Source organism: Xiphophorus maculatus, chromosome 12, assembly GCF_002775205.1.
Source record: "Xiphophorus maculatus strain JP 163 A chromosome 12, X_maculatus-5.0-male, whole genome shotgun sequence".
Taxonomy (NCBI): domain Eukaryota; kingdom Metazoa; phylum Chordata; class Actinopteri; order Cyprinodontiformes; family Poeciliidae; genus Xiphophorus; species Xiphophorus maculatus.
The window spans coordinates 13,163,756-13,185,591 of NC_036454.1; the positions used below are offsets into that span (position 1 = coordinate 13,163,756).

Here is a 21,836-nt window from a genome sequence, read left to right on the forward strand (position 1 = left end):
CTTCCTTCCTCCTTGGGTCTTACCTTGTTTGCTGTCATGTCGTCATTCTTTCTTCAAGCAAGTTCATTGTGTCCTTCCTTTCTTTCCTAGATGTCATTCTGCTCCATGTTTCTTTCTCTATCTCCGTTCTTTTGATTATTTTTCTTGTAACCACCTTCCTTCCTTGTGCTCTTCTTTCTTTACATCCATCCTTCCTTACTTTGATCCTCATGTCTTTCCTATCTTCTTCTGTCCCTTCTTTTCTTATGTGATTCCTTATGTTATGTCTGTTCCCATTTTCCATTCCTTGCTTTCATCCTTACTTCCTGCTGTCACATGTATCATTCTCTCTTCTCTTTTTTCTTCCTTTAGTTCTTCCTACTTCTCTTCCTTGTTTTTGTCATTCTGTTTTTCCTTCCTTCATGTCATTTATTGCATATTATCTCATTCTTTGTTCCTTCTGCTCTCTCCTTTTCTTGCTCATGCCCTACATGACCTTACTTTCTTTCTTTTTTTTTTGCAGCCCTCATTATGCCCACTGCAGAAATATGATTTTATGCTCTGTGAATTTTGGTATTTGATATTTTAAGACTAAACTGGAATGTTAAGATTGGTAAACCATTGGATATTTACATAGAAAATGTGTAGGAACCCTAACTTGAACAGTCCTCCCTGTACCTTTTCCCCCAAACATTCAGTCTCAATCACAGTGGATTATGTTGATTTTGCTGAGGCAGGCTGAGTGGGTTTTAACTGAAAACAACATGTCTATGAAGGCGTGCTCCCTCCTCCACTTTGTTTTTGAACCTGAAAAGCACAACTCTTTAGAGTATTAGGGTGGTCTTTCAGTACCTTTTTTTCTTTTTTCCATCCTTCCCTGCTCGCTGTCTTGTAATTTTCCTCCCCCCAGTACATGCCTTTGGAATCCCTCTTGATCCGCTTAATGAGGGGCATATCGCCGGGTCAGCCAAGCGTGGCGAATAGGAGACGAGAAGAAGGGTAACCAAGGAAATAGCGGGTGAGAGTAAGGCAGTGAATGATCTGCAGTTGTGGTCTTTCATGGCTGAGTTCTTATGGCAGACGTGAGGGGAGAAAAACAGGAGGCCAGAGTAGAGAAAGTTTTTACTTTCAGGGTGTTAGCAGTGAACTGGAGTCTGATTCAGCAGGTAGAGAGTGAGGGAGGGAAATGAGAGACAGAGAGGAGATCTTGTTCTTTCATGTCTGGGCTGTGAGGGTTCCTGGCGTGCTGATTTGTGGCTTATGATAAAATCACATTGCCAGGGATTACCACACAGTCCTGACCCCGCCGGCAGCTCTGGCAACCAGATCTCATTCAATGCACAAACATCTTCACGCACTTACACACTGAAGAAACCAGAACTCTAGAAGGCCTGATTATTTAAGGGTTTGCGTGATTATGTTTGAGGAGACGGTGATTTGAAATGACGACGATGAGGGGGACTCATCAGGACGATGGTTTGACCACACGTCAATCACCTGGGCCAGCTTCTGAACCCTCTCTCCAGCCAGATACAGAGCTTAGCTGATTGGTGAACAGTGATTGATTTCCTCTTTGTTCACAGTGGCTAAGTTCTGCACCTGAGGAGAGCTTGACCCAGACAGGGAGACAATGGAAAGAAAAGAAATGTGTGTAGAGACAGTGGAGCCGTATTTTTCAGCCTCTTCAAAGTCCCACAATCTCTTTATCTTCTGCTTCTTTGCCGTATCTGGATCGTTTTTCACCTTTTTCTTTCGAGCTCTTATCCCCATCATCGTTTTCCAGAGCCTGCATGTAAAACCTCCCCACACACATCTCCACATCTCCGCCTCCACTTTGATCCATATATCCAGGATGATTCTGCACATTATGCCTTTATCGCGCTCTGTAATCCTGACAAAGGTGGAGAGCCAAGCACCTTGGTGGGTCTACTTGCTGTGTACTAATGAGGCCTAGTGAGACCCTGACTCTGCTTACCGACGCTGACATAGATTTAATCAAATACAAAGCAGCGACCACAATCTGACAGTACAGCATTCTGTCAGTCAAAGTAAAAGTTAGACCTGACAGCAAAATATAGCAGTGCTTCAGACTGATGCAATACTTTAAACTCAAGTTACAGTGCCTTGCAGAAGTATGAATAATACTTTTTTTTCTCTTTTTATATTTTATAAAGTTGCAACCACAAACCTCAGGGTATATTACTAGGATAATGTTAGGGTTTATTTCTTTATAAAGCCTAATAAAAACAACTAAAAAAAATTCAATATCAATTTTTACTACAGTTGAAACTTGTAATAACCTGTCGTAATATAAGGACAGGTCTTTGGCTGGACGGAGCAACTTTGGCTGTGACGAGGGGTTATTTTATTTTATGTGCTTTATTTGTGTCTTATTTCTTATTCATTCTGTCCGTGTCCAAAACATCAAAACTATATGTAAAGTTCAATAAAAAAATATTTTAAATTGAATATCAATAAAAGGTCAACAAATGGGATGTAAAATACAATTACATAAAAGCAAAGTTGTTATCCCACATTTTAAAGAGATTAATCACAGCATTATACAAAATAATATGCATTATTTTGAATAATGTATATTATACAAATATACATTATACATTTTGTATAATGTATATTATACAAGATAATGTATAACATACATTGTTATACATGCATATTACTTCACAGTTATTATAAGAGATTTCCATGCCATTTTTTCAGATAAATCACATTTCTTGAAAGACAAGCCCCCAATTTATGCCATAGGTTTGTTTTGTACAAAATGGGTGGAACGCCAAACTCCCATTTTGTTTAACTTCACTTAAAAATCAACAACTACAAAGTAGGGGAAAGAAGCACTGACTTTTTTTTTGAGAAATTTGTTTTCTCCCTCAAATATGCACCAAATCTTGGCAAAAATGTTTAAAATGTACCATTCAATATCTCTCAGGCCTCTTAATTCATAGCGGCATTACAAAAACTGAAGGCTGAACTACAACTTTCTAAATTTACTGGGGAAACTTTGTGTGAAACTCTTTCTTGGCTTGTTGCAGTTCATTTTTACTGCCTTACAGCTCCAAAATGTCATACCAAGATTTAAGGTTTGAGTCTTAAGGTTCGAGTCTTTAATGTTGGCCAAGTCAACCTACTCACATCCTCACAGAAAAAATGCAAACAGTTCTTCGACTTTGCAATCAAACTGGGAAACAGATGTAATATTTTTAAAAAACTGATTAAGACAAATTTAAATCCCTTTACCCCCCCCCCCCAAAAAAAAGAATCTTTTTGGTGCTGAGATTTAGACTTAAAATGACTTTGGTGGTGAAAAGTGCTGCTGATGTGCATTGATTTCTGATCTAATCTGAGCCTCAGGCAGCCCAGATACAGAGAGGCATGTTCTCACACATTCCCACTCAGAGAGGGAAAACAAGGCCAAGGCGTCAAAGACAAACCTGATAACATATTCCAGGTTCATCAGCAGGTTAGATGTCATTCTAACTTTAATGGCTCTATTAAGTGTTTTTATACAGTAGATTTAATTTGCATTACGTAACCATCTTTTGTTTAGTCTCAGACTCTGAGACTTTGTAAAACACCCGCTGGAATTTTTAGCTTGGTCATGCGACATGCTTCATTTGAAGATCCTACTGAGAGGAGACTCCCACATTAGCAGAAAAAAAGATAAAAACATAGAGTTGCTGTGCAAGAAGGTGCATGTTTCTTTAGCAAACACATTGATCAATAACCGTCTTCACACATTGAGGTCAAAAGGAAATCACCATGGACTAGTCACACCACTAGTTGCGCAATATTTGCATCTTCTAACTAGTCAAAAATAAATAAACAAATAAATAAATAAAATCCCCTTCCAGCTAAGTCCGCTTATCTTCTAACAGCCAATCTGTTGATATCTGCAGCTGGGATGTTTGCTAACGAGTGTAAAATACCAACTTAAAGCATTAACTTCAGCTGCATCGTGTGTGTGTGTGTGTGTTCAGTCTGCGAAGAGTCTGATGTGTAACAGGCTAATTGTGATGCAGTTCTAGATCACTCTGCTCCTTGATCTAAGCCATGACAGATGGCTGAAAATGAATTTCAAACTGGTCAGTCTTGGTTCCGTTTTTACATCTTCTGCTAGAATATATATGGAGTGAGGAGGTATTACAGCGCTCTACATCGGCGACGACAAAATGACGACTAAACGAGGACAGATGTGTGAATTAGCAATGAGGGCCATGTGGAGCTTGCCATTTTTAGACCTATATTTAGGGCCTGTTAAAAGAGTAATGACCATCAAAGGCCTGTAAAAAAAAAAAAAAAAAGAGGAATTGCCATCAGAGCCTGAATCTAAAGGGTGATTTATTACTCTCTAATGGGAAGGGAAATGGTTCTCTGCACATCAAAGGATCAAGCAACGCTGTATAAAGCTTCCGAAAATAAACTGATTTGCCCCACAAAAAGCCCACATCTTCTCCTCATGTGTGTTTAAACTGATTGTCTCTTTTATGTCAAGTGCATTTCAAAATGCTGAAATGCATTGGATTGCATTTCAAAGAGCGCATTGGAAAATTCTTTAGTCCGAAATGAGGCGGTGTGTGGGCATCAGAGAAGGTGATGAGATGTGACCATTTTGCATTTTACACGCCCTCACACAGGTATTCACATCACAATACAACCACAACTCTGTGTGGATTTTATATGACAGATTCATACAAAGTGGTGAGAATTTACAAAGTGGAAGGAAACCTGATTATTGTTTTGCCTCTTTACTCTGGTATTCCTTAATAAAACCGAGTGCAACCAGCTGACTTCAGATAACACCTGACTGGTAGTAGAGTCCAGCTGTGTGTAGTTTCAAGTCAGCATAAATCCAGCTGTGAAGGCCTTAGCGGCACCAGGAAGAACGAGGAACATGGCAGACAAATCTGGTACAGGCCAGTCCTGGAAGAAAGGGGCTACAAAAAGTTGACACTGCAGTGAAGGTTCACCTTCTATCAGGACAGTGGTCTCTTTCACAAAATATTTGTGTCATACATTTGCCTGGATGAACCACTTCTAAGATAGTTCTGACCATTAATATACCTTAAGAAGAAGATGCAGGAAAGCAGCAGTTGTGGTGCGGCTTTGACATTAGCGACTGGTATAAAATCTGCTTCAGACATCTCTCCATGCCATTTCTTTCAATACAATAATGTCAGACTAACTCAGCTTAGCAATATTGTTTTTGCCTGAGTAAATACTTCAAATGCTCGTGCTTTTCAATCCTGCGGCGGCCTGGTTGCTCAAACCATTTGTCACCACTAACTCAACTAGAGCTGGCTTGCCCCTATATAAGTCGGTTGATAAGCAGGTGAAACTATCCTTGCTTGGAGAGTCTGAGGTATAACAGCAATGTTCTTTCTGTGCCGGCTTTGCAGCAGTATTCTTGAACCACTCTGACCATTCAGCCAAGAGCCTCCAACTATGTTGACGGCTACAGAAATTGAACAGTCTTGAATGCACACAAATCGGGTTTCTTGTAGGTTTGCATTGGTGTTATTGAAGACAAACTAGAAAATAATCTGTTCACAGCCAACTTTGGATGAGAAAGACATTTGGGCTGGGATTCCTGTGCCTACTGAGCTGATAATCAGTCCTATAGAACCACTGGCTCAGTTCAGCAGGAACAGGAGTCCAGTCCACTAACAACAGTCCACTACAACCGACGTGCCGGTTCCATCTGGCACGTCCCAAACAAACAGCTGATGCTTCATTCAATTGAACTGTTAAAACTTTCATTTGATGCAATTATCAGGAAATAAGTTTAAGCTTTGTTTAATTATTAATACTTGTTTTTGAAGGAAACCAACTGATCTGTAAACTGCACATCACACACTGGGCCAGGGTTACGCTCCGTGAAAAATAGTACACAGTTTATGGCAGCAATAGATCTGTCAATGGCTTTATATCGGAAGCGCCAAGACTACTTACTACTGACAGAAAAATAGAAAAACCAAGAAAATAGAGTTAATGGCAGCAAAAGAGAAACATTCATACATATTAGTGCCACTAACTGCCATTAAGCCATACATATTAAATCTTCATCATTGATAAATATTTAGACAAATAAGGCTAAGCTTCTAAACTACAGTTTAATGCGTCGTGGCCCAGATTGCTATGGACTCTAAAATTATTTACTGGTCTGGTTCACCTCATGTTGGATATTTGATGACCAAATGTTACGCAATGTTCCAATGTGTGTCTTTTATGTTTTTTGTAGGTTTGCAGAATGTGGACAGAGACAACAAGAGTTTGGCCCGGAGGATGTACGAGGATGCAGCATTCGCTCCGTCTTTCTCTGGGACTCTGCAGGAACACCAGAAGGCTGCCTTTGTGCTCTACAGCCAACTGGAAAGCTCCAGCGTATTCGATTACAATGGGACTACACAAGCTGTTCGTAGCGGAACAGCGTTGTCAGGCAAAATAAAAACCGTCATTCTTCATTGTTTTTGAACGTTAATGGAGGAAAAATGGGGATTTCACAAATAAAAGCTCAGACATGTTTAACACTGTGAGCTTGAGTTGATGTTGTCGTAGGTGTGTTTAGGGATGAGTTCAGTCTGTTTAGTCTTAAATGGTTCTCTGAAGTTTAGACTGGAAATTCTTTAAGGGAAGGTAAATTTCACAGACGTTATTCCTACTTCACTCTTGACTGCAATAAGACTGGCCCCAGACAGCTCAGGGCATTTTTCTGTGTTGGTTTAATGAATTTTAGAAAAATAATATTTTTATTGTAAATAAACATTTCCACAGAAATAAATGAGTTGCTTCTTGTGTTTTCTGTTTATCCTAAACTCAAATTCCTTTATCCCAATGTTTTTTATATCACACAGGGGTCTATTAATGAGACCCGTCCTATGTAAGACATAACAAAACCAGTATAAACCAAATTTAAAGAACTTTAGCCAAGTAGGTTCAAAATATCAGAAGTAAATTTGGCTAAGTCTAATGTAAGAAATGCAGTGCTGTTTTTTTTAAGTTGCAGAAATCTACTTGTAAATTTTTAACCGAATTTGTGGGACAACTTGAAAATAAAAAAGTTAAAATGCTGCACAACTAGGCAACACCTGCTCCACATAGCAAATTTTCCATCTAGTCAAAACAGACTAGATGGAGTCATAGCTTACTTTCAAAAGCAGCCCAAGCTGCTTTGAAAGATGGCATCTTTTTAAACAACAAATAATGAAAACAAACAGAAGCAACTAAATTCAAAATCGGCATAAGTGAAAATTAAATATTATAACTTTACCCTGTCACTGTTTCCCTTTCTACTTACACCTGAAAAAAGAAAAGATACAAATCTATCTACTTTCCTGTATGTGTTCAGACAAGAGATGCATTATGTCAAAGCACAGGATATTTTGTTTGGTTAATTTATGAATATGGTTTCTAACTCATTCACCTCAGAAAATGTATGTAGAATCTTGGAGCATTTTCTGAACTGAGTTTTTGACAAAAATAGATCTTCCTATGGTACTGTGAGTTGTATCAATGTGCTTGTCTTACTGTAAATTTACAAATTAAAACTAGATATCAAGGAAAGGTTTACATTCTTCATAGAAATCTGAAATATTAAGTATATATGCATTTCACAATGGGTGCTTACATTTGATTTTGTTATAGTAAATGTGATCCTTCCCAATTACAAAGAAATACACAAGACACAAATAGGCAGAACTATTTAGTTTATTTATAACATACAATAATCTACTCTCCATGCACCAGTAAAGCACAATCACTGGTACTGTTGGGTATTTCTTGCTGTTGCCTTGCGTTCAGCCTGTGCAGTTTGATGGGACTTGTATTTTAGAAATTTAGTGAGCGGGCGAACTCTGACACGTACACGCAGATGCTTCCTAACATGGCCATCTTTCACTGCTCAACAGTGTTTGTGGGACATGTAACTGTCTTACTTGTGTGTTTATAACTGTGTCCTCCACATGTCCTCCAATCTGTGTTGTTTTCAACAGCCTCCCGCCACCGTAGGACAACACAGCAGCGTAGCTATGTGTCAGTTTGTGAGGGTGCATCTGGCTTACATTTATTTTTTATTGTGTTGTGAAGTTCCTCAATCCTGAGATGAACTCTGTCGTTTGCGAAGCTGCCTCGGTCATTCAGTCTGAGACGCAGCGAGCTGAGAACACGTGTTGCTTCGTCCTGCAGACCAGACTGATGCACCACCTGGAGTGACACACACACACACACACACACACACAATCAACAAGTTGTCGCCCATGAGAGGCTGAAAAGGAAATGATCTGGTCTCATCAAACTACTGCAGGAAAAAAGGTGGTATTTCAATTGACAGAAATAATTCTGAAAACCCACAATTACCTCTTGAGTAACTCAGAAAGCATCTTTTCCCTCTGCCAGCCCCTTCCTTAAGTTACAAGCATGTATTTATGCCTGAATGATTCATAGCTTACTTTCAAGTGGTTTCACAATTAATGAAAAAAAAAAATCTTAAAATAGTTAGGTATAAGGACTGGACGGAAAATGAATTTAAAAAGGAGCCAGTTTCCAAAAGTTTTTGAAAAGCCTCAGGAAATATTGTTAAAAACCAATTTAGGTAATCTGAATAAAGTCTGGCTTCTTGGAAGCAAAATATAACAGAATTTAGGGTGTACTGCAACTATTAAATAACCAAGATGATGGTTAGATTTTATTTTATGCAGATGTTCTTTTTCTTTCATCATTTCAAACTGCTTGGGCAGGAAAGAAGCTGAACCCTAGACCAGTTTCTGATTGAAAAAAGAAGTTCAGCCTAATCTAAGATTGAACCTTATCATCCCCTTGTAATAAGTACAAGATAAGATGAAAGGAAAAAAGTATTAGTTCTTTACATCCAAATTATTCAATTAAATTGTCCTTTCTTTAGAAGTTCTTTTATTCCCTTAAGGTCTTTTTTTTACCTACTTGTAAGAACCAAATAATTATTTTTAAACATTTTATGCACTGAATTTCTATTAAGCCTTTTTCTCTTGAAATAAACAATATATGATTCAGTTTTTCTACACAAGATATTTAAATTCTGGATAGGTGCTTTTTTTTTACAAAGTTAAAGCTGAACAATCAGGACAGCCTATGTAAAGGACATAAAGAAAAACGGAAACAAATATATATTTTTTGTGATTGCGAATGTTTTCTTGGGTTCTGTACCAAATGTTTATTAAAGAAAAAAGAGGATGTGACAAAGAGTAATAGTAATCAATAAACTGCTAGAAATCACATTACTGAGAGTATAAACAGTGTGCAAATCAAGTGTTTTCATAACATGTTTTTACCAGTACTCCTAAACATTCAGCTATGTTGTTCCCAACTACCAAACTTGTTCATCATATTAACAGAGGATCTTTTAATAGACTGCATTGCTTAGTTTTCTTCTGCTTGGGGAATTTAGGCCTCCTACTCTGTTAAAGTTACTGAACATTTCATTGCAAAAATCAACTAGTTGATTGTTACTTTTTTGTATTCCACGCATCCCACAGTGATGCGTGGAATACAAAGGAGAAAGACACATACAGTGCCTTGCATAAGTATTCATAAGCTTCAGATGTTTTTCTATCTTGCCACCACAAAGCCTGATGTATTTTATAGAAATTGTAAATGATGAACCAACCAGAAGTGAGTAATTCTTAAGTTAATTTTTATACATAAGAAAACTGAAATGTGTGGCATGGTTTTCCCCACTCTTTTGTCTTGATCTACACCATGCCGCCGGTTAAGTCTAAGTTTAAATCTGGGGAAGTTTTCCAGCTGGAGGGTCAATTTCCAATCTCACTGCAAGTCTCCTGCAGCCTACAGCAGGTCATTCTGGAGATTTTTCAGAACATTCAGCTTTGGTCTCATCTGACCACAGCACCATGTTTACATGTTTGCTGTGTCCTGTACATGGCTTCTTCTTTGCTCTTCCATAATAGCCTGTTTTCTGGAGTGTATGACTAGTATTTGTTTAATCTCACACTTGAGCTGAAGCTCCTCAAAGTTACGATAGACGTCTAGGCAGTTTCTCTAAAATATGTTCTCCTTACTCACCCTGTTAATTTAGCAAGAGAGAAAGCGATGGTCTTTCCATTTTTGAATGATGGATTGAATAATCCTCTGTGAGCCTGCCTGTCTTGAACTTTTTCGCAACTTTATCCCTGACCTGCCTGGTGTGTTTCTTGGTCTTCATGATGTGGTTTGTTCTTTAAAGTTGAAACAAACAATTCTCTGAGGCCTTCAGTGACCAGCTTGATCACATTCTGGATATTATTTAAATGATATTAGAGTAAGTAACTAAGTAAAACTAAAAAGTCAGCTCGAAAAAAATTCTTGCTTCCAGCACAGTCTGGGCTTTCTACCCTTGACTCAGATTGTCTCCGGTCAATATTAACTGGGCCAATCAGCGAACAGTAAAGAGAAGTTGTAAACGATGATGTCGATTTTCTGCACTGTTTTAGAATTGTTGTCTGCCTGTAGTTTTACCAACGGCAGTGGAGGAAGTGATGAAAGCCATTCAGTCCTTGTTGGAAACCCTTCCAAATATTGGATTAACATTAACAGCCACCTTGTTCGGATCAGCACTTCTCTCTTTGCAGTGGAGAACTTTAGTAATTGGGTAAAATTTAAAACCTCAACACAGTCCATGCCTCCAAGAAGCATTTGTTTCTCAACAGCCGAGAGCCCAGACCCTCTATACGAAGTAATGTGTAGTACGAGGGGCTGGTCTTTACCAGGCTACAGTAGAAACAGGTTGAATATTAAACTAGTCATTATCACCAGACTTATTTAGTTGAAATCAGGCCTGAAAACCATGTATTTTGATTTCTTGCATACTTAGGGGCTTCTTTGTGTTGGTCTATCATATGAAATCCCAACAAAATACACTAGATTTTGTGGTAACAGGACAAATGTGATGCGCTATGAAGAGGTTTAAGGGAAAATAATTTACTCACCTTCTGTGTAATCTCTGCTGATATGCTCTGTGGAAGTTGACCAAAAGTAGCAAAGTTAACCAAAAGGCTAAGGGTTAACGATGGGGCAAGTGACGGCTGCTGAGGTTTCGGTGCCAGCAGACTGATAAAAGACTGCAGGTGGTCAGCAGGAAGAAGATGAGCTTCAATGGAGAAAAGACTGTACAGGTGGTCCCACGCTGCTTTGGCCTGGACCTGGGGACAGAAAGGTCATGTGACTCACTGTGACCTTCCTGCAAACAAAGATCAACACACTTATTATTTAAAAGAGATACAGAAGGCAAGCCTAATGCGAGATGAGCGTGTCATCGTAACGGGTGGTGAGTCTCCGCTGGTTATGAGAAGAGGCGGACAAACAGGAGACACGGAGACAAACCTCAGGCCAGCTGGCCAGACGCTCACTGAGAAATCAATACTGCATTCCTCTTTTCACCCAGCTCCCCTCGCTCATCTGCACCACCTTCTCTTCAGCTCTCCACTACCTCTCACATGAGAGAGGGGAGGGAGGGTGGTGTTGTCATCCATTATTTATTCTTTAATGTATCTCCCTTCTCTGTGTTGGCTCTTTGGCTTTCAGCAACACCACACCTGTCTGCAGGAAAATAACAGACCTTCCACACCGTTGCCTGGTTGAGTTATGATGCTGTGCCGACTTGATGAGATTTTATCCACACTGTGTCCACTCAGCTCACAAAACAAATGTCAGCACCTTATAAGTCTGTTCTTCGCAATTTAGCTCCAGCAGAGCAACATAACACAGCTGAAGTTTACAGCACCTCGTAAATCCTCAGACAGGCGAAAACAGACGTCTGCATCACATTTCAAAACACTTTCATCTAGTCAGTGACAATTGGAAGCAAACAGATGCGCAAAAAGGACAATATCATACAGGAATACAGCACCCTGCAAAAGTCTTCATACGCCTTAAAATTTTCACTTTACAACTCAACTTTCAATGCATTTTGAGATTTAAGGCAATTGACCAACAAAATAAGAAAATGATTGCAAAGTGGAAATAAATAGCTCAATCTCAGTCAGATTATATTGAGAGTGTGTGAGCAGTCATATTTAAGGACTGCCACAAGTTGGCAGGTAGCCCAAAATGTCATCGATGGTCTCGATTTGACTGACTGATTTAACTTCCTTGGTGATAGTAACAAAAATAAAAGCAACATTAGCATTCCATCACAGAATATAAAAACACCTGAAGTACAAGAGGTTTCTTTCACTATGGTTGTCCAGATACAAAAATCCTCCAAAAACAAGAATAAAACCAATAAGTTAGGTAAAAAATAATAAATATTATAAAAATTAAATCAAAAACTGCTGGAGATAGGCACCAGCACCCCTCATGATCACACAAGGGATAAGCATGTTGGACAATGGGTGGATGATGTGAAATCAAAATTATATATAAAATTATATACCCTAAACCTAACCCCCCAAATTAAAAAAGTGGTTAAAAAACACTTCATAATTAAGAGTTATTTTGTATTAGTTTATCACATAAAATATATTGAAATCTGTGGTTGTGAAGAAAATATTTGGCAAGGTACTGCAAACGCCACTTATGAGAAAAACTCTCACCAGCTGTGAAGCTCTGTGGTGCCACCTGTTGGTGGGGTGATGATAAAAGGTCAGTAACCAGAGAAGGGGACCACAGTCTTCGGGACCTGATGTGACCAGCAGCTGGACCACCACCTGCACCCAGTAGCCACACTGAACCAGCAGGAACCACGCCTCAAAGACTTTATGGTTCCCTCTGTAGGACAGGAGGAAGAGGAGCGATCACAGGTTAACAGGTAATTAAATCTTTCACGAAAATTTGGGTAAAAATAGTTTGATGGTAGGAATCACCTGTAATTATTTAAATGTAAAAGTCATCAGCAATCTCTACTTATTTTCTCCTTGTCAAGATGAAAATTGTGAAGAGTGAAAACATTTCTCCTTTTTGAAATAAATGAGTAAGCAGGGTGCTATGTCTGTGTAAAAACATAGATTATTAGTGAAATTGGACCACAGTGCAATGCAAACAGAGCAGTAAACAGCTCATTTATAGAAGTGGTTTGGGTGGTCTGGTTTAATTCTTTTAACACCCTGGCACTGAGCCCACCCAAGTCTCAGTTTTTCCACTATGCTATGCATCTCCCACTTTCATAAAAAACCCACTGTGAAGTCATCATTTTTACCCCAATAGTTTTCACACAACCTCATGAACTAAAGCTAAGATAAAACTTAATAATAATTAATCTGATTAGTCTGAAGCTATTAAGTCATATTAGTTTCATAAATTAATGACAATTTTAAGTGTTTCCTAGCAGCAGAAATAAACCCAACTTCCAAAGAAACTATCATATAACAAATTATTACTATTATTTTCACTGTTGGGACAATTTATTAAAAGTCAATGTTGCTCTGACTAAAAATAAATACATAAAATCAAGATAAGCATCATAAAAAATCCAAAAAATTTTAAGCTTTAAATGCAACGCAGATCTAGACAAGCTTTCTTTGCTTCTGAAAATGTTTTTTTTTTTTAAAGGGGTCGACTGACATGTTGTTCAATGGACAGCTGATCAAATACAAGACACTATGCTGTATTTATACATCCATCCATTTTCTGTACACTCTTCTCCCTAGTGGGGTTAGGAGGGGTGCTGGTGCCGATTTCCAGCTAACATTTCAGGCGAGAGGCAGAGCACACCCTGGACAGGTCACCAGTCTGCAGGGCAACACAGAGACAGACAGGACAAACAACCATGCACACACACACACTCACTCTCACCAGCTGTGATTAACCTAACAGTCATGTTTTTGGACTGTGGGAGGAAGCTGGAGTACCTGGAGAGAGCCGGAAATACGCAAACTCCATGCAGAAAGAGCCTGGGCTGGGAATCAAACCCAGGACCTTCTTGCTGCAAAGCAACAGTGCTACCAACTGCGCCACGGTGCAGCCCCCATGCTGCATTTATTTTAACATATTTTAAATATTATTTAATATAAGAACATGTGTATATTCTAAAGTTTGGTAGTGCAGCACACAAAGTGAATGGCATGGTAAAGAAAAAGTACTGTGAACAAATCTGTGTCAACTTCACTTCAAATCAACAGTTAAATGATTAAAACTTTGATACAGTTATGTGTCCCAACTAGAAAGTCAACTCAAACTAATCAGAATCAGCTATAAAACAGATACCGCAAGCTAATACATAACAATTTTGAGGTGGCTTTCCTTAACCTCAGCCTGAATTAAGTAACTCATAAAAAAAGAAGAGTTCAAGTTAAAAAATCTGAAATGTATGACATTCAAGCCTTTGACATTAATTTTGCAGTAAACAGTATCATTTTTCTTAATCTAAAATCTAAAAATAAACAAAAAAAGGGATCCAAGCAAAAAATAAATGAATAAGTAAATACATAAATAAATAAATTATTAATTAAAGCCACCTCTATTGCAACTATCTTCCTGCCATGTACATATATTCTATGACAATAACCTCCTGCTTTGTTCACTGCAACAGACATATTCTCTGTCATGGTTAGCACAGGCAGTGCAATTCAAATTGCTGAAACAACATTTTGTTCAACAAGCACAGGGATGGGTCAGTGGCCTAACTCTGAAATAAACCTGATAAACTTCAAAAAGAGAAAAGTCTCTTCAGTCATATTAGTGTCCTGAATATGTATGATGACTTTTAAAAAGAGGAAATCATTTAGAGAGCTGGAGTGGATATAAAAAATGTGAAAATTATGGACTGCTGTGACAAAAATAGATTGCAAACAATTTGGAAATTAAGAATGCTGCAGCAGACTACACCGAGCTGCACAGCTGTAACACTGAAGGCAATAGGAAGACTGAGGAGTAAAGATGATTCTCACATTTCCTCTAATACCATCATTTCTCTCCTCATCCTCCCTTCCACTTGGCTTCAGCATACCAACAGTCCTCTGCAGGGCCTTGGCAGCAGCAAGGCACTATTTACCACCGCTGGCTCGCTTAGAGACTTTTGAATGGAGCTTCAGATTTGAGCGGCGGCGGGATAATAGGCCCTGTTCAAAAACCGCATCCTGAGGGTATCAAGTCACCCGTCTCCATCTTTACGACATCATCTGTTTTTCTTTTTGTTTTGTTTTTTTTGTGCATATTTTTCAACCCAATCTTCCTTTTTTAAAAAAAAATGAGTTCATTCAAGACAACTGTACATGTTTTCTTTTTTCCATAGCGATGTTATTTAATGTGTGCACCTTTTCCCTGCTTTCTGCTTGTCCTGAACTACTTCTCTCACTATTTATTGGACCTCATAACGTCTCTTTTTTCCAATGTGCTCTTTTCCCCCCCAAAGCTAATGGCCTCTAATGAATGCTTGGAGAAGCCACACTGTGCTCCAGGACCGCGCTGCTATGATGCAACGGGAAATTACTGACTAACCACCATCTCAATGGCAACTAATGGAAATGGGAACACCATGCTGAACAGGGTTCCAACATGTCGCTGGAAGCAGATGCACATTAGCACATTTCGCTGTTGAGTCTCTCTTTCTCACCTGATATTGCTACTATCTGAGTCTTCCTCATCTTCTTCCTCCTCAGTCAGTCTCTGTAATGAGCTGCTGACCCATATCAGGTGGTTTTTCAAACTCTCCTGAGGCATCTCTGGAAAAAAAAAAAAAAAACTTACGTTAAATCAATGTAATTGGTATTTGTGTTTTTAAAAAAGGGCAAAAATACGTCTAACAAAATGTTACTCTAAGATCACGACTAGTGTGAATGCTCTACTTTTATGCCAGTACACTTTGTGCCACTTGACTACTTCTGCATACTATGTGCTATTTCAACCTTTCAACTATTACCTTATTCTGATCATTCAGACTATGTATTTTGGTACTGACATCTTCTACGGTTTATGAAATATTCAGCTTTTTCCAATCATTTTCAGCCTGTTTGAAGTGCCCAGAACATCCCATAATTTCTTTTAAAAAATCTGCTATAACCTTATTCTATCCCTATTTCCTACCCTCCTTCCACATGTCAGTACAACCCTAAATTCATCCCTTTCTCCAAAGCTAATTCAAACCCTCCTTCCAACCCTGCTTAGCTTTGTAAATGGTGTTCTGCACATATTTCTAATAGTCTTTGGCTGGGATTTTTGCATTGACTGAAAGTTTTCCCTTCTCTTCTACAGTTTTCTTTATTTGCATTTTGCAGGCTTTTGCCTTATTCTGCTGCTGCTTCTTCCCATTTCTTACATTTTGGCACATCCTCTGCAGTTGACTTCAAATGCTTCTGTAATTTTCACTTAAAATATTCAGCTTACAGCCCTCACATTGCATTTTGAAAGGAAATGCAATTTTTTCTAGTTTTAATTACAATTTATACATCTTTTGTACCCCACCTCTGAGTAAACAAATGAAGCTAATGCTTCTTACCACGATCTAGTGAAAGGAATTGCTATTGAACATTTTAAAGACAATAAACTTAACTACAACACAACCTGCAATTTGTTTACAGATTGAAAATGGACAAAATAGCAAGGGCTTGCTAATAAATGGGAGTATAAAGTGGCAAAGGACTAATTAATGCTATTTTTCTTGTTTTTAAGTTGCATCTCTTTCATTGTTGTGAGTAAATTACTTATATTGCTGCTTTCATAGTGAAAATTCACAAAGTAGTTTACAAAGACTGAGCAAAAGAAAAGAAAACAAGGCTAAAATGACAAAACAAAACAAAAGAAATTAAAAGTGAAGCTGATGCTTCTTCCCACGGTCTAGTGAAAGGAATTGTTATTGAACATATCTAAGAAGACTCTAAATTCAAGGATACTTGAATCGAATGTCTTCAGCTTGTTTTGTTGTTTCATAGTTTTTGCTGTTGTTATTATAAAGAAGAAAAGAAAACAGCTATCAAGTTGTTTTGATGACCAGAGTAGAGTTAGGAACTGCATTTTGGGAAAATACTTTTCCTATAACAAGGACATCTTCCTATGACAAGATGACATTTCAGCTCGACAAACAAACTAACAAATATCTGAAGGTCCCCTTGGGCTAACTATTAAGAATGCAATGCTATTTGTGTATTTATGACTTACACAGAATGCATGAAACTTGTATCTTTCACCTTTTTACAATATCATTACTATTCAGTCCCTAGTGAAATATTACCTTTCACCACAAACACACACACTCGCACACACACAGAGTAATAATTAACTGTGATTTCTGGCAGGGCTTCAGTGTGTCCCTAAATGGCTCCATTCATGTAAATAATTCTTGCCTGTGGGCCAGTCTGGGCATACACTGATAAGCAGCATTCCTGCACTCACCTACTCTGCATCTCTTCAACCGTACACATTCCCCCACATAGAGCTTTTTAAAACTCCAACACTTACTCAATGCAGTTAAGCCTCTTTGTGTAACTATGATCAAGCCCAAGAGCTGGCAAAGCAAATGACTAAACCTGTGTTCGAAGTTGGAGAAGTAATGACACCTCACATCATAGTAACTTGAATATCTGACAAAAATAGTTACAGCATAAGTATGTTACATATAACGACACCAACTTGCTCATTCATTCTGTTGAAGAACTGTTTACGCACTGCTAAATAACACTTCATTACACTATTACTCACACTGGAGAGTTTTGTGCATTTTTCCCAGGAGTTAAGGCAGACAAACTCAGTGAAGATGTATGAGCACACTGACCTGAAGGCATGGTAAAGAGAGGAATCAGAAGACTTGGAGGGGACTGTGGAAAGAAGGCTTTTAAAGACGCAGATGTCTGAAATAGAGGAAAGAATTTTAACTGAATAGCGAAGATAAGACTTCACGTCATTTTCTGCACCCTTCAAATGACATCCTGAAAAGTACGGAGATAATGCTGGAGCAATTGTGTAATGTGACATGTAATACGAGACATTTGGAGGAACATGACAACAACTGAAACAGAGGTCCATACAAACACCATAACTCTTCCATCAGCTCTGATTGCTCCGACCGCAAATATCAATATTAAAAATCAAGGCTTTTCCACGTACACATTTTTAGACTTTTTTGGATACTTTTAATCAAGTTATAGAAATTTATTTTGAAAATGCACATAACGCATTGTATTTGGACAACTGCAGTCTATCCTCGTAGTCCATGGAATCTCTAATATTAATCAATTGCCTCTGATATTTTTAATAGAGACAATCTTGTGTAAACTCAACATATCTTTAAAAAATACATGTATCTTTTTAATAAAAAATAAAACATTTTCTACCAAACTGCTGTGTGTGTAAAGTAAAGTCACTTTGTCATAAGTGGCTCAACATCGTCCCCACTGGTCCTCAACACAGGCACGCCGCAGGGCTGTGTGCTCAGCCCAGCTCTCTTCACCCTGTTTACACACGACTGCGTGGCCATCCACCCCACCAACACAGTCGTGAAGTACGCGGACGACACAACAGTAGTGGGTCTCATTTCAGACAACAACGAGACCCACTACAGAGAGGAGATTCTGCAGCTCACTCAGTGGTGTTCAGCCAACAACTTGGTGCTGAACACAGGGAAGACCAAGGAGGTCATTGTGGATTACAGAAGGTCCAGGAGGACGGCTCACACTCCCCTTCTCATAGATGGAGAAGTGGTGGAACGTGTGGACAACATCAAGTTCCTGGGCCTCCACATCACGTCTGACCTCTCCTGGAACACAAACACCTCCCACCTGGTGAAGAAAGCACAACAAAGGCTCTTCTTCCTCAGGAAACTGAGACGGGCTGGACTTTCCTCACGGCTGCTCGTGAACTTTTACAGGGCGATGATCGAGAGCATCCTCTGCCTCAACATGACTGTGTGGTATGGTAGCTGCACAGCATTGGAGAGGAAACAACTGACACGGGTGGTGAGAACAGCACAAGGCATTGTGGGATGCCCCCTCCCAGACCTGGACTCCATTTACACAGACCGGGTCAAGAAGAGAGCTGGATCCATAGCCATGGATTCCAGCCACCCGGGCCACAGACTGTTTGTGCCGCTGCCATCAGGCAAGCGGTACAGGAATATACGGACTACAACAAATAGACTGAGAAACAGTTTCTTCCCCACAGCCGTCAGAGCCATTACTCCCTGCCGCCCCCCCCTCCCACACATATCATAACCTCGCAGTCACACATACATATCCCCCACCCCCACACAGCCACACTGTTCTGCACTTTGCACTGTCACATTATCTGTACTTTGCCATAATTGGACCTGCTGCTACTTCTTTGGTGTGGTTGAGTGCCTTTAGTTAATTTAGTTGTATATATTGTTATTATTATTATTGTGTGTTTGCTTATTTATACTGTATATATTTGACCTTTTGCACGGGAGCTGCAATGGAAATTTCGTTGAATTCTGTTCAATGACAATAAATGCTATCTATCTATCTATCTATCTATCTATCTTGCTGCAGTTGGTCATTGAGAGTTTCATACATTTCTGCGTGCTATGGATAATTTCTTTTTCGCTCTTGATTAAGCCAGGTTTTAAAGTTGCCACAGGCTAAATGAACTAAAGTATGGAGGTACTTCAAGTCAGACAACAACGAATGGAGGTTTGAATGTCCTATAAATCTTGGATGCAAACCACAGCAGGACAAGGGCCATGCATGAGTATTTGAAGAGGCGACGCCCAGGGATTACTGATGAGCTGACAAAAAAGACAAAACCACCATTAGAGCTTCTGAAGCTGCTGAATGTTCTCTGTGAAGTTAGATGCATTGTCTGATGTTGAGAAGCACGCTGGATTGATTAACGCTGTGCCAACATGTTCATGTCTAGCCGATGGAATCAGTGGCCTGAATCACCACACCTTATAAAGCTTCTCATTGGCCTTTGCATCTTCGAGACACTGAGCGACTTTGCTTTGTTTGATGTTCTCAACCACCTTCCTAAGAAACGCTGGACTGTTGTTCTCATTCTTGGTCATCAGGACTTCCAACATGAACCACAGACACTCGTGTTTTGTGAAATGAGGGTCGTGGGCCAACAAGTGGATCATAAATGCGACCTCGTACTCAGGAAGAAGAGAGACCAGCTTTTCCTGAGCGAGGGGGTTCTGTTTGATGTATTCCCTGCGGACGGAGATGTTTTTGAGCAGGCACTGTCGGGCGTTAAATGTCTAAAATATTGTCATATCTAAAACAAATCAAATGTAAACTGAGCAAACTCAAATATAACACATACCCTTGATGGAGACAAGTCATTTGGAAGTTCTGTGGAAATATACCTTATAAATATTAATGATTAATTATCTTAATCATTATATGTAAATTAAAAAGTGTGAGAGAAATAGATTCTTTTTCATTTGGGGTTGTAAATGGAGACCTTTTTTTATTTCCAGTTCAGTCTTATCATATTTGACGTAGTGAACACTCACTGGATTTTTTAGTTGTAAAAAATCAGAGCAACCAGGTATTTGTTTTAGATTTTGCCATATTGGAGATGAAATTATTTCATACTTTAAAGTCCAGATCTTTAGTTACCTTTGTTTTATATAGTGCAATTAATTGTGAAAGCCTACTTTTAAAAGTTTTGTTGAAAAAAATACTATTGAGGCTATAAAAAGTAATAAAAAAAACTCATTAGAAAATAGTCAGTTCTGATTTGTGTTCCAATTACTGTGTCTTCCATAAACCACAAAAAGTGACAAAGATGGTGTCTGAAAAAGAAGAAAAAAAGGGTATTTCACATCTTTTCTTCCAACGCCACAAACTTAGATGGGCTCCATTTAAAAATCAATAAAAGACATACCATATCAGGATTGATATTTTCCTGCTTTAAATACAAGTTGTTTAAATTGTGAATTTTGTAACATCAATTAATCAATTTTATCAATTTTTTTAAATAAAAATTGATAAGATAGTTTTGGCACCTAATTCAGAATCAGTTCAAAACTCTAAATTGAAGTTGATTAGAAACAAAAAGAAAATTCTATGATAGAATTGAACTGAAACCAAAATTGTTAATGCCAGAAACATGAAACTCAAATTGTGATGAAGCGATTCAAGGAACAAGAATAGCATCGGAAATATAGTGAGCATTTAGGAATTCAGTTTTATTGCTTCTGGAAAAACAAAGGCATTACATATGAAAAGAAACAATTTTCCATACTCCATGGTTTCATTTACCATACTTATTCAAACCTGCAAAAACAAAATAACCTATTCCATAATTTTTTATAACTTTTTAAAACTGTGTATCACCCTTATACTTATAGATAAAAGTCAAGAGAAATATACAGCATTCACATAACAGTTTTGTAGATAGTATGTGAAGTTTCAGAGTACCACATTTACTGACTGTCTCTTAATATTTATGTATGACATGCAGGTGCCAGATAATTACAATATGGCCATACAGGACTTCCAATTGGATGATAAAGCAACAGAACCAAACTAAGGGCTGAGAGTTTCAGCTAAAGTACACAGTGACACACCAGGGCAGCATATTCGCCAATCACTCCAGGTGATTATCTGGACAAAGGTTTTACGTGTAAATTAATCATTTGAATTCATTGTCAGTTGAGTAGAGGTGTCAGCTATGGGAGTGTAGTGTGAATAGTGGAGCTCTCAGCTGGAGATGAAGTGATAATGATGGTGAAGATTCATCAGCAGTGAATTTTCCTGCTGAGTGCAGGAAATTGTTCTCCACCTTAGGTGTTCAGCTAACCCTGTGGTGTAAAAATAAGCTTTTTTCTATTTTAATAATGAATCATTTTCAGTTACATTCTAAATTTTCTTCTCTCAAGTTACTAGATATTAAAGACAATTTATTTTTGCTTCAATTATGAAAATGCACAATCATTACGCAAGATTTTTTCGTCTGTTATTTTTGCAGGCTTTAGC

General features: G+C 38.5%; 2 protein-coding genes across 6 annotated transcripts in view; one reads left to right on the plus strand and one right to left on the minus strand.

Annotated features, from left to right (window-relative positions):
- c12h9orf3 (chromosome 12 C9orf3 homolog) overlaps positions 1 to 6,778 on the plus strand; it is a 112,464-nt gene extending 105,686 nt beyond the window's left edge. For all 4 annotated transcript variants that reach the window (XM_023343636.1, XM_023343633.1, XM_023343634.1 and 1 more), the window contains one exon: positions 6,239 to 6,778. The gene's annotated coding sequence lies outside the window, so the exon portion shown is untranslated. The remainder of the gene's footprint in view (positions 1 to 6,238) is intronic.
- A 918-nt stretch (positions 6,779 to 7,696) lies between these two features.
- fancc (Fanconi anemia complementation group C) overlaps positions 7,697 to 21,836 on the minus strand; it is a 36,090-nt gene continuing 21,950 nt past the window's right edge. For both annotated transcript variants that reach the window (XM_023343333.1, XM_023343332.1), the window contains 5 exons: positions 17,672 to 17,747; positions 15,518 to 15,626; positions 12,561 to 12,735; positions 10,956 to 11,168; positions 7,697 to 8,199 (listed from right to left, as the gene is read on the minus strand). In XM_023343333.1, coding sequence (XP_023199101.1) covers positions 8,023 to 8,199; positions 10,956 to 11,168; positions 12,561 to 12,735; positions 15,518 to 15,626; positions 17,672 to 17,747 — 750 coding nt within the window. In that variant the 3' untranslated portion in view covers positions 7,697 to 8,022. The remainder of the gene's footprint in view (positions 8,200 to 10,955; positions 11,169 to 12,560; positions 12,736 to 15,517; positions 15,627 to 17,671; positions 17,748 to 21,836) is intronic.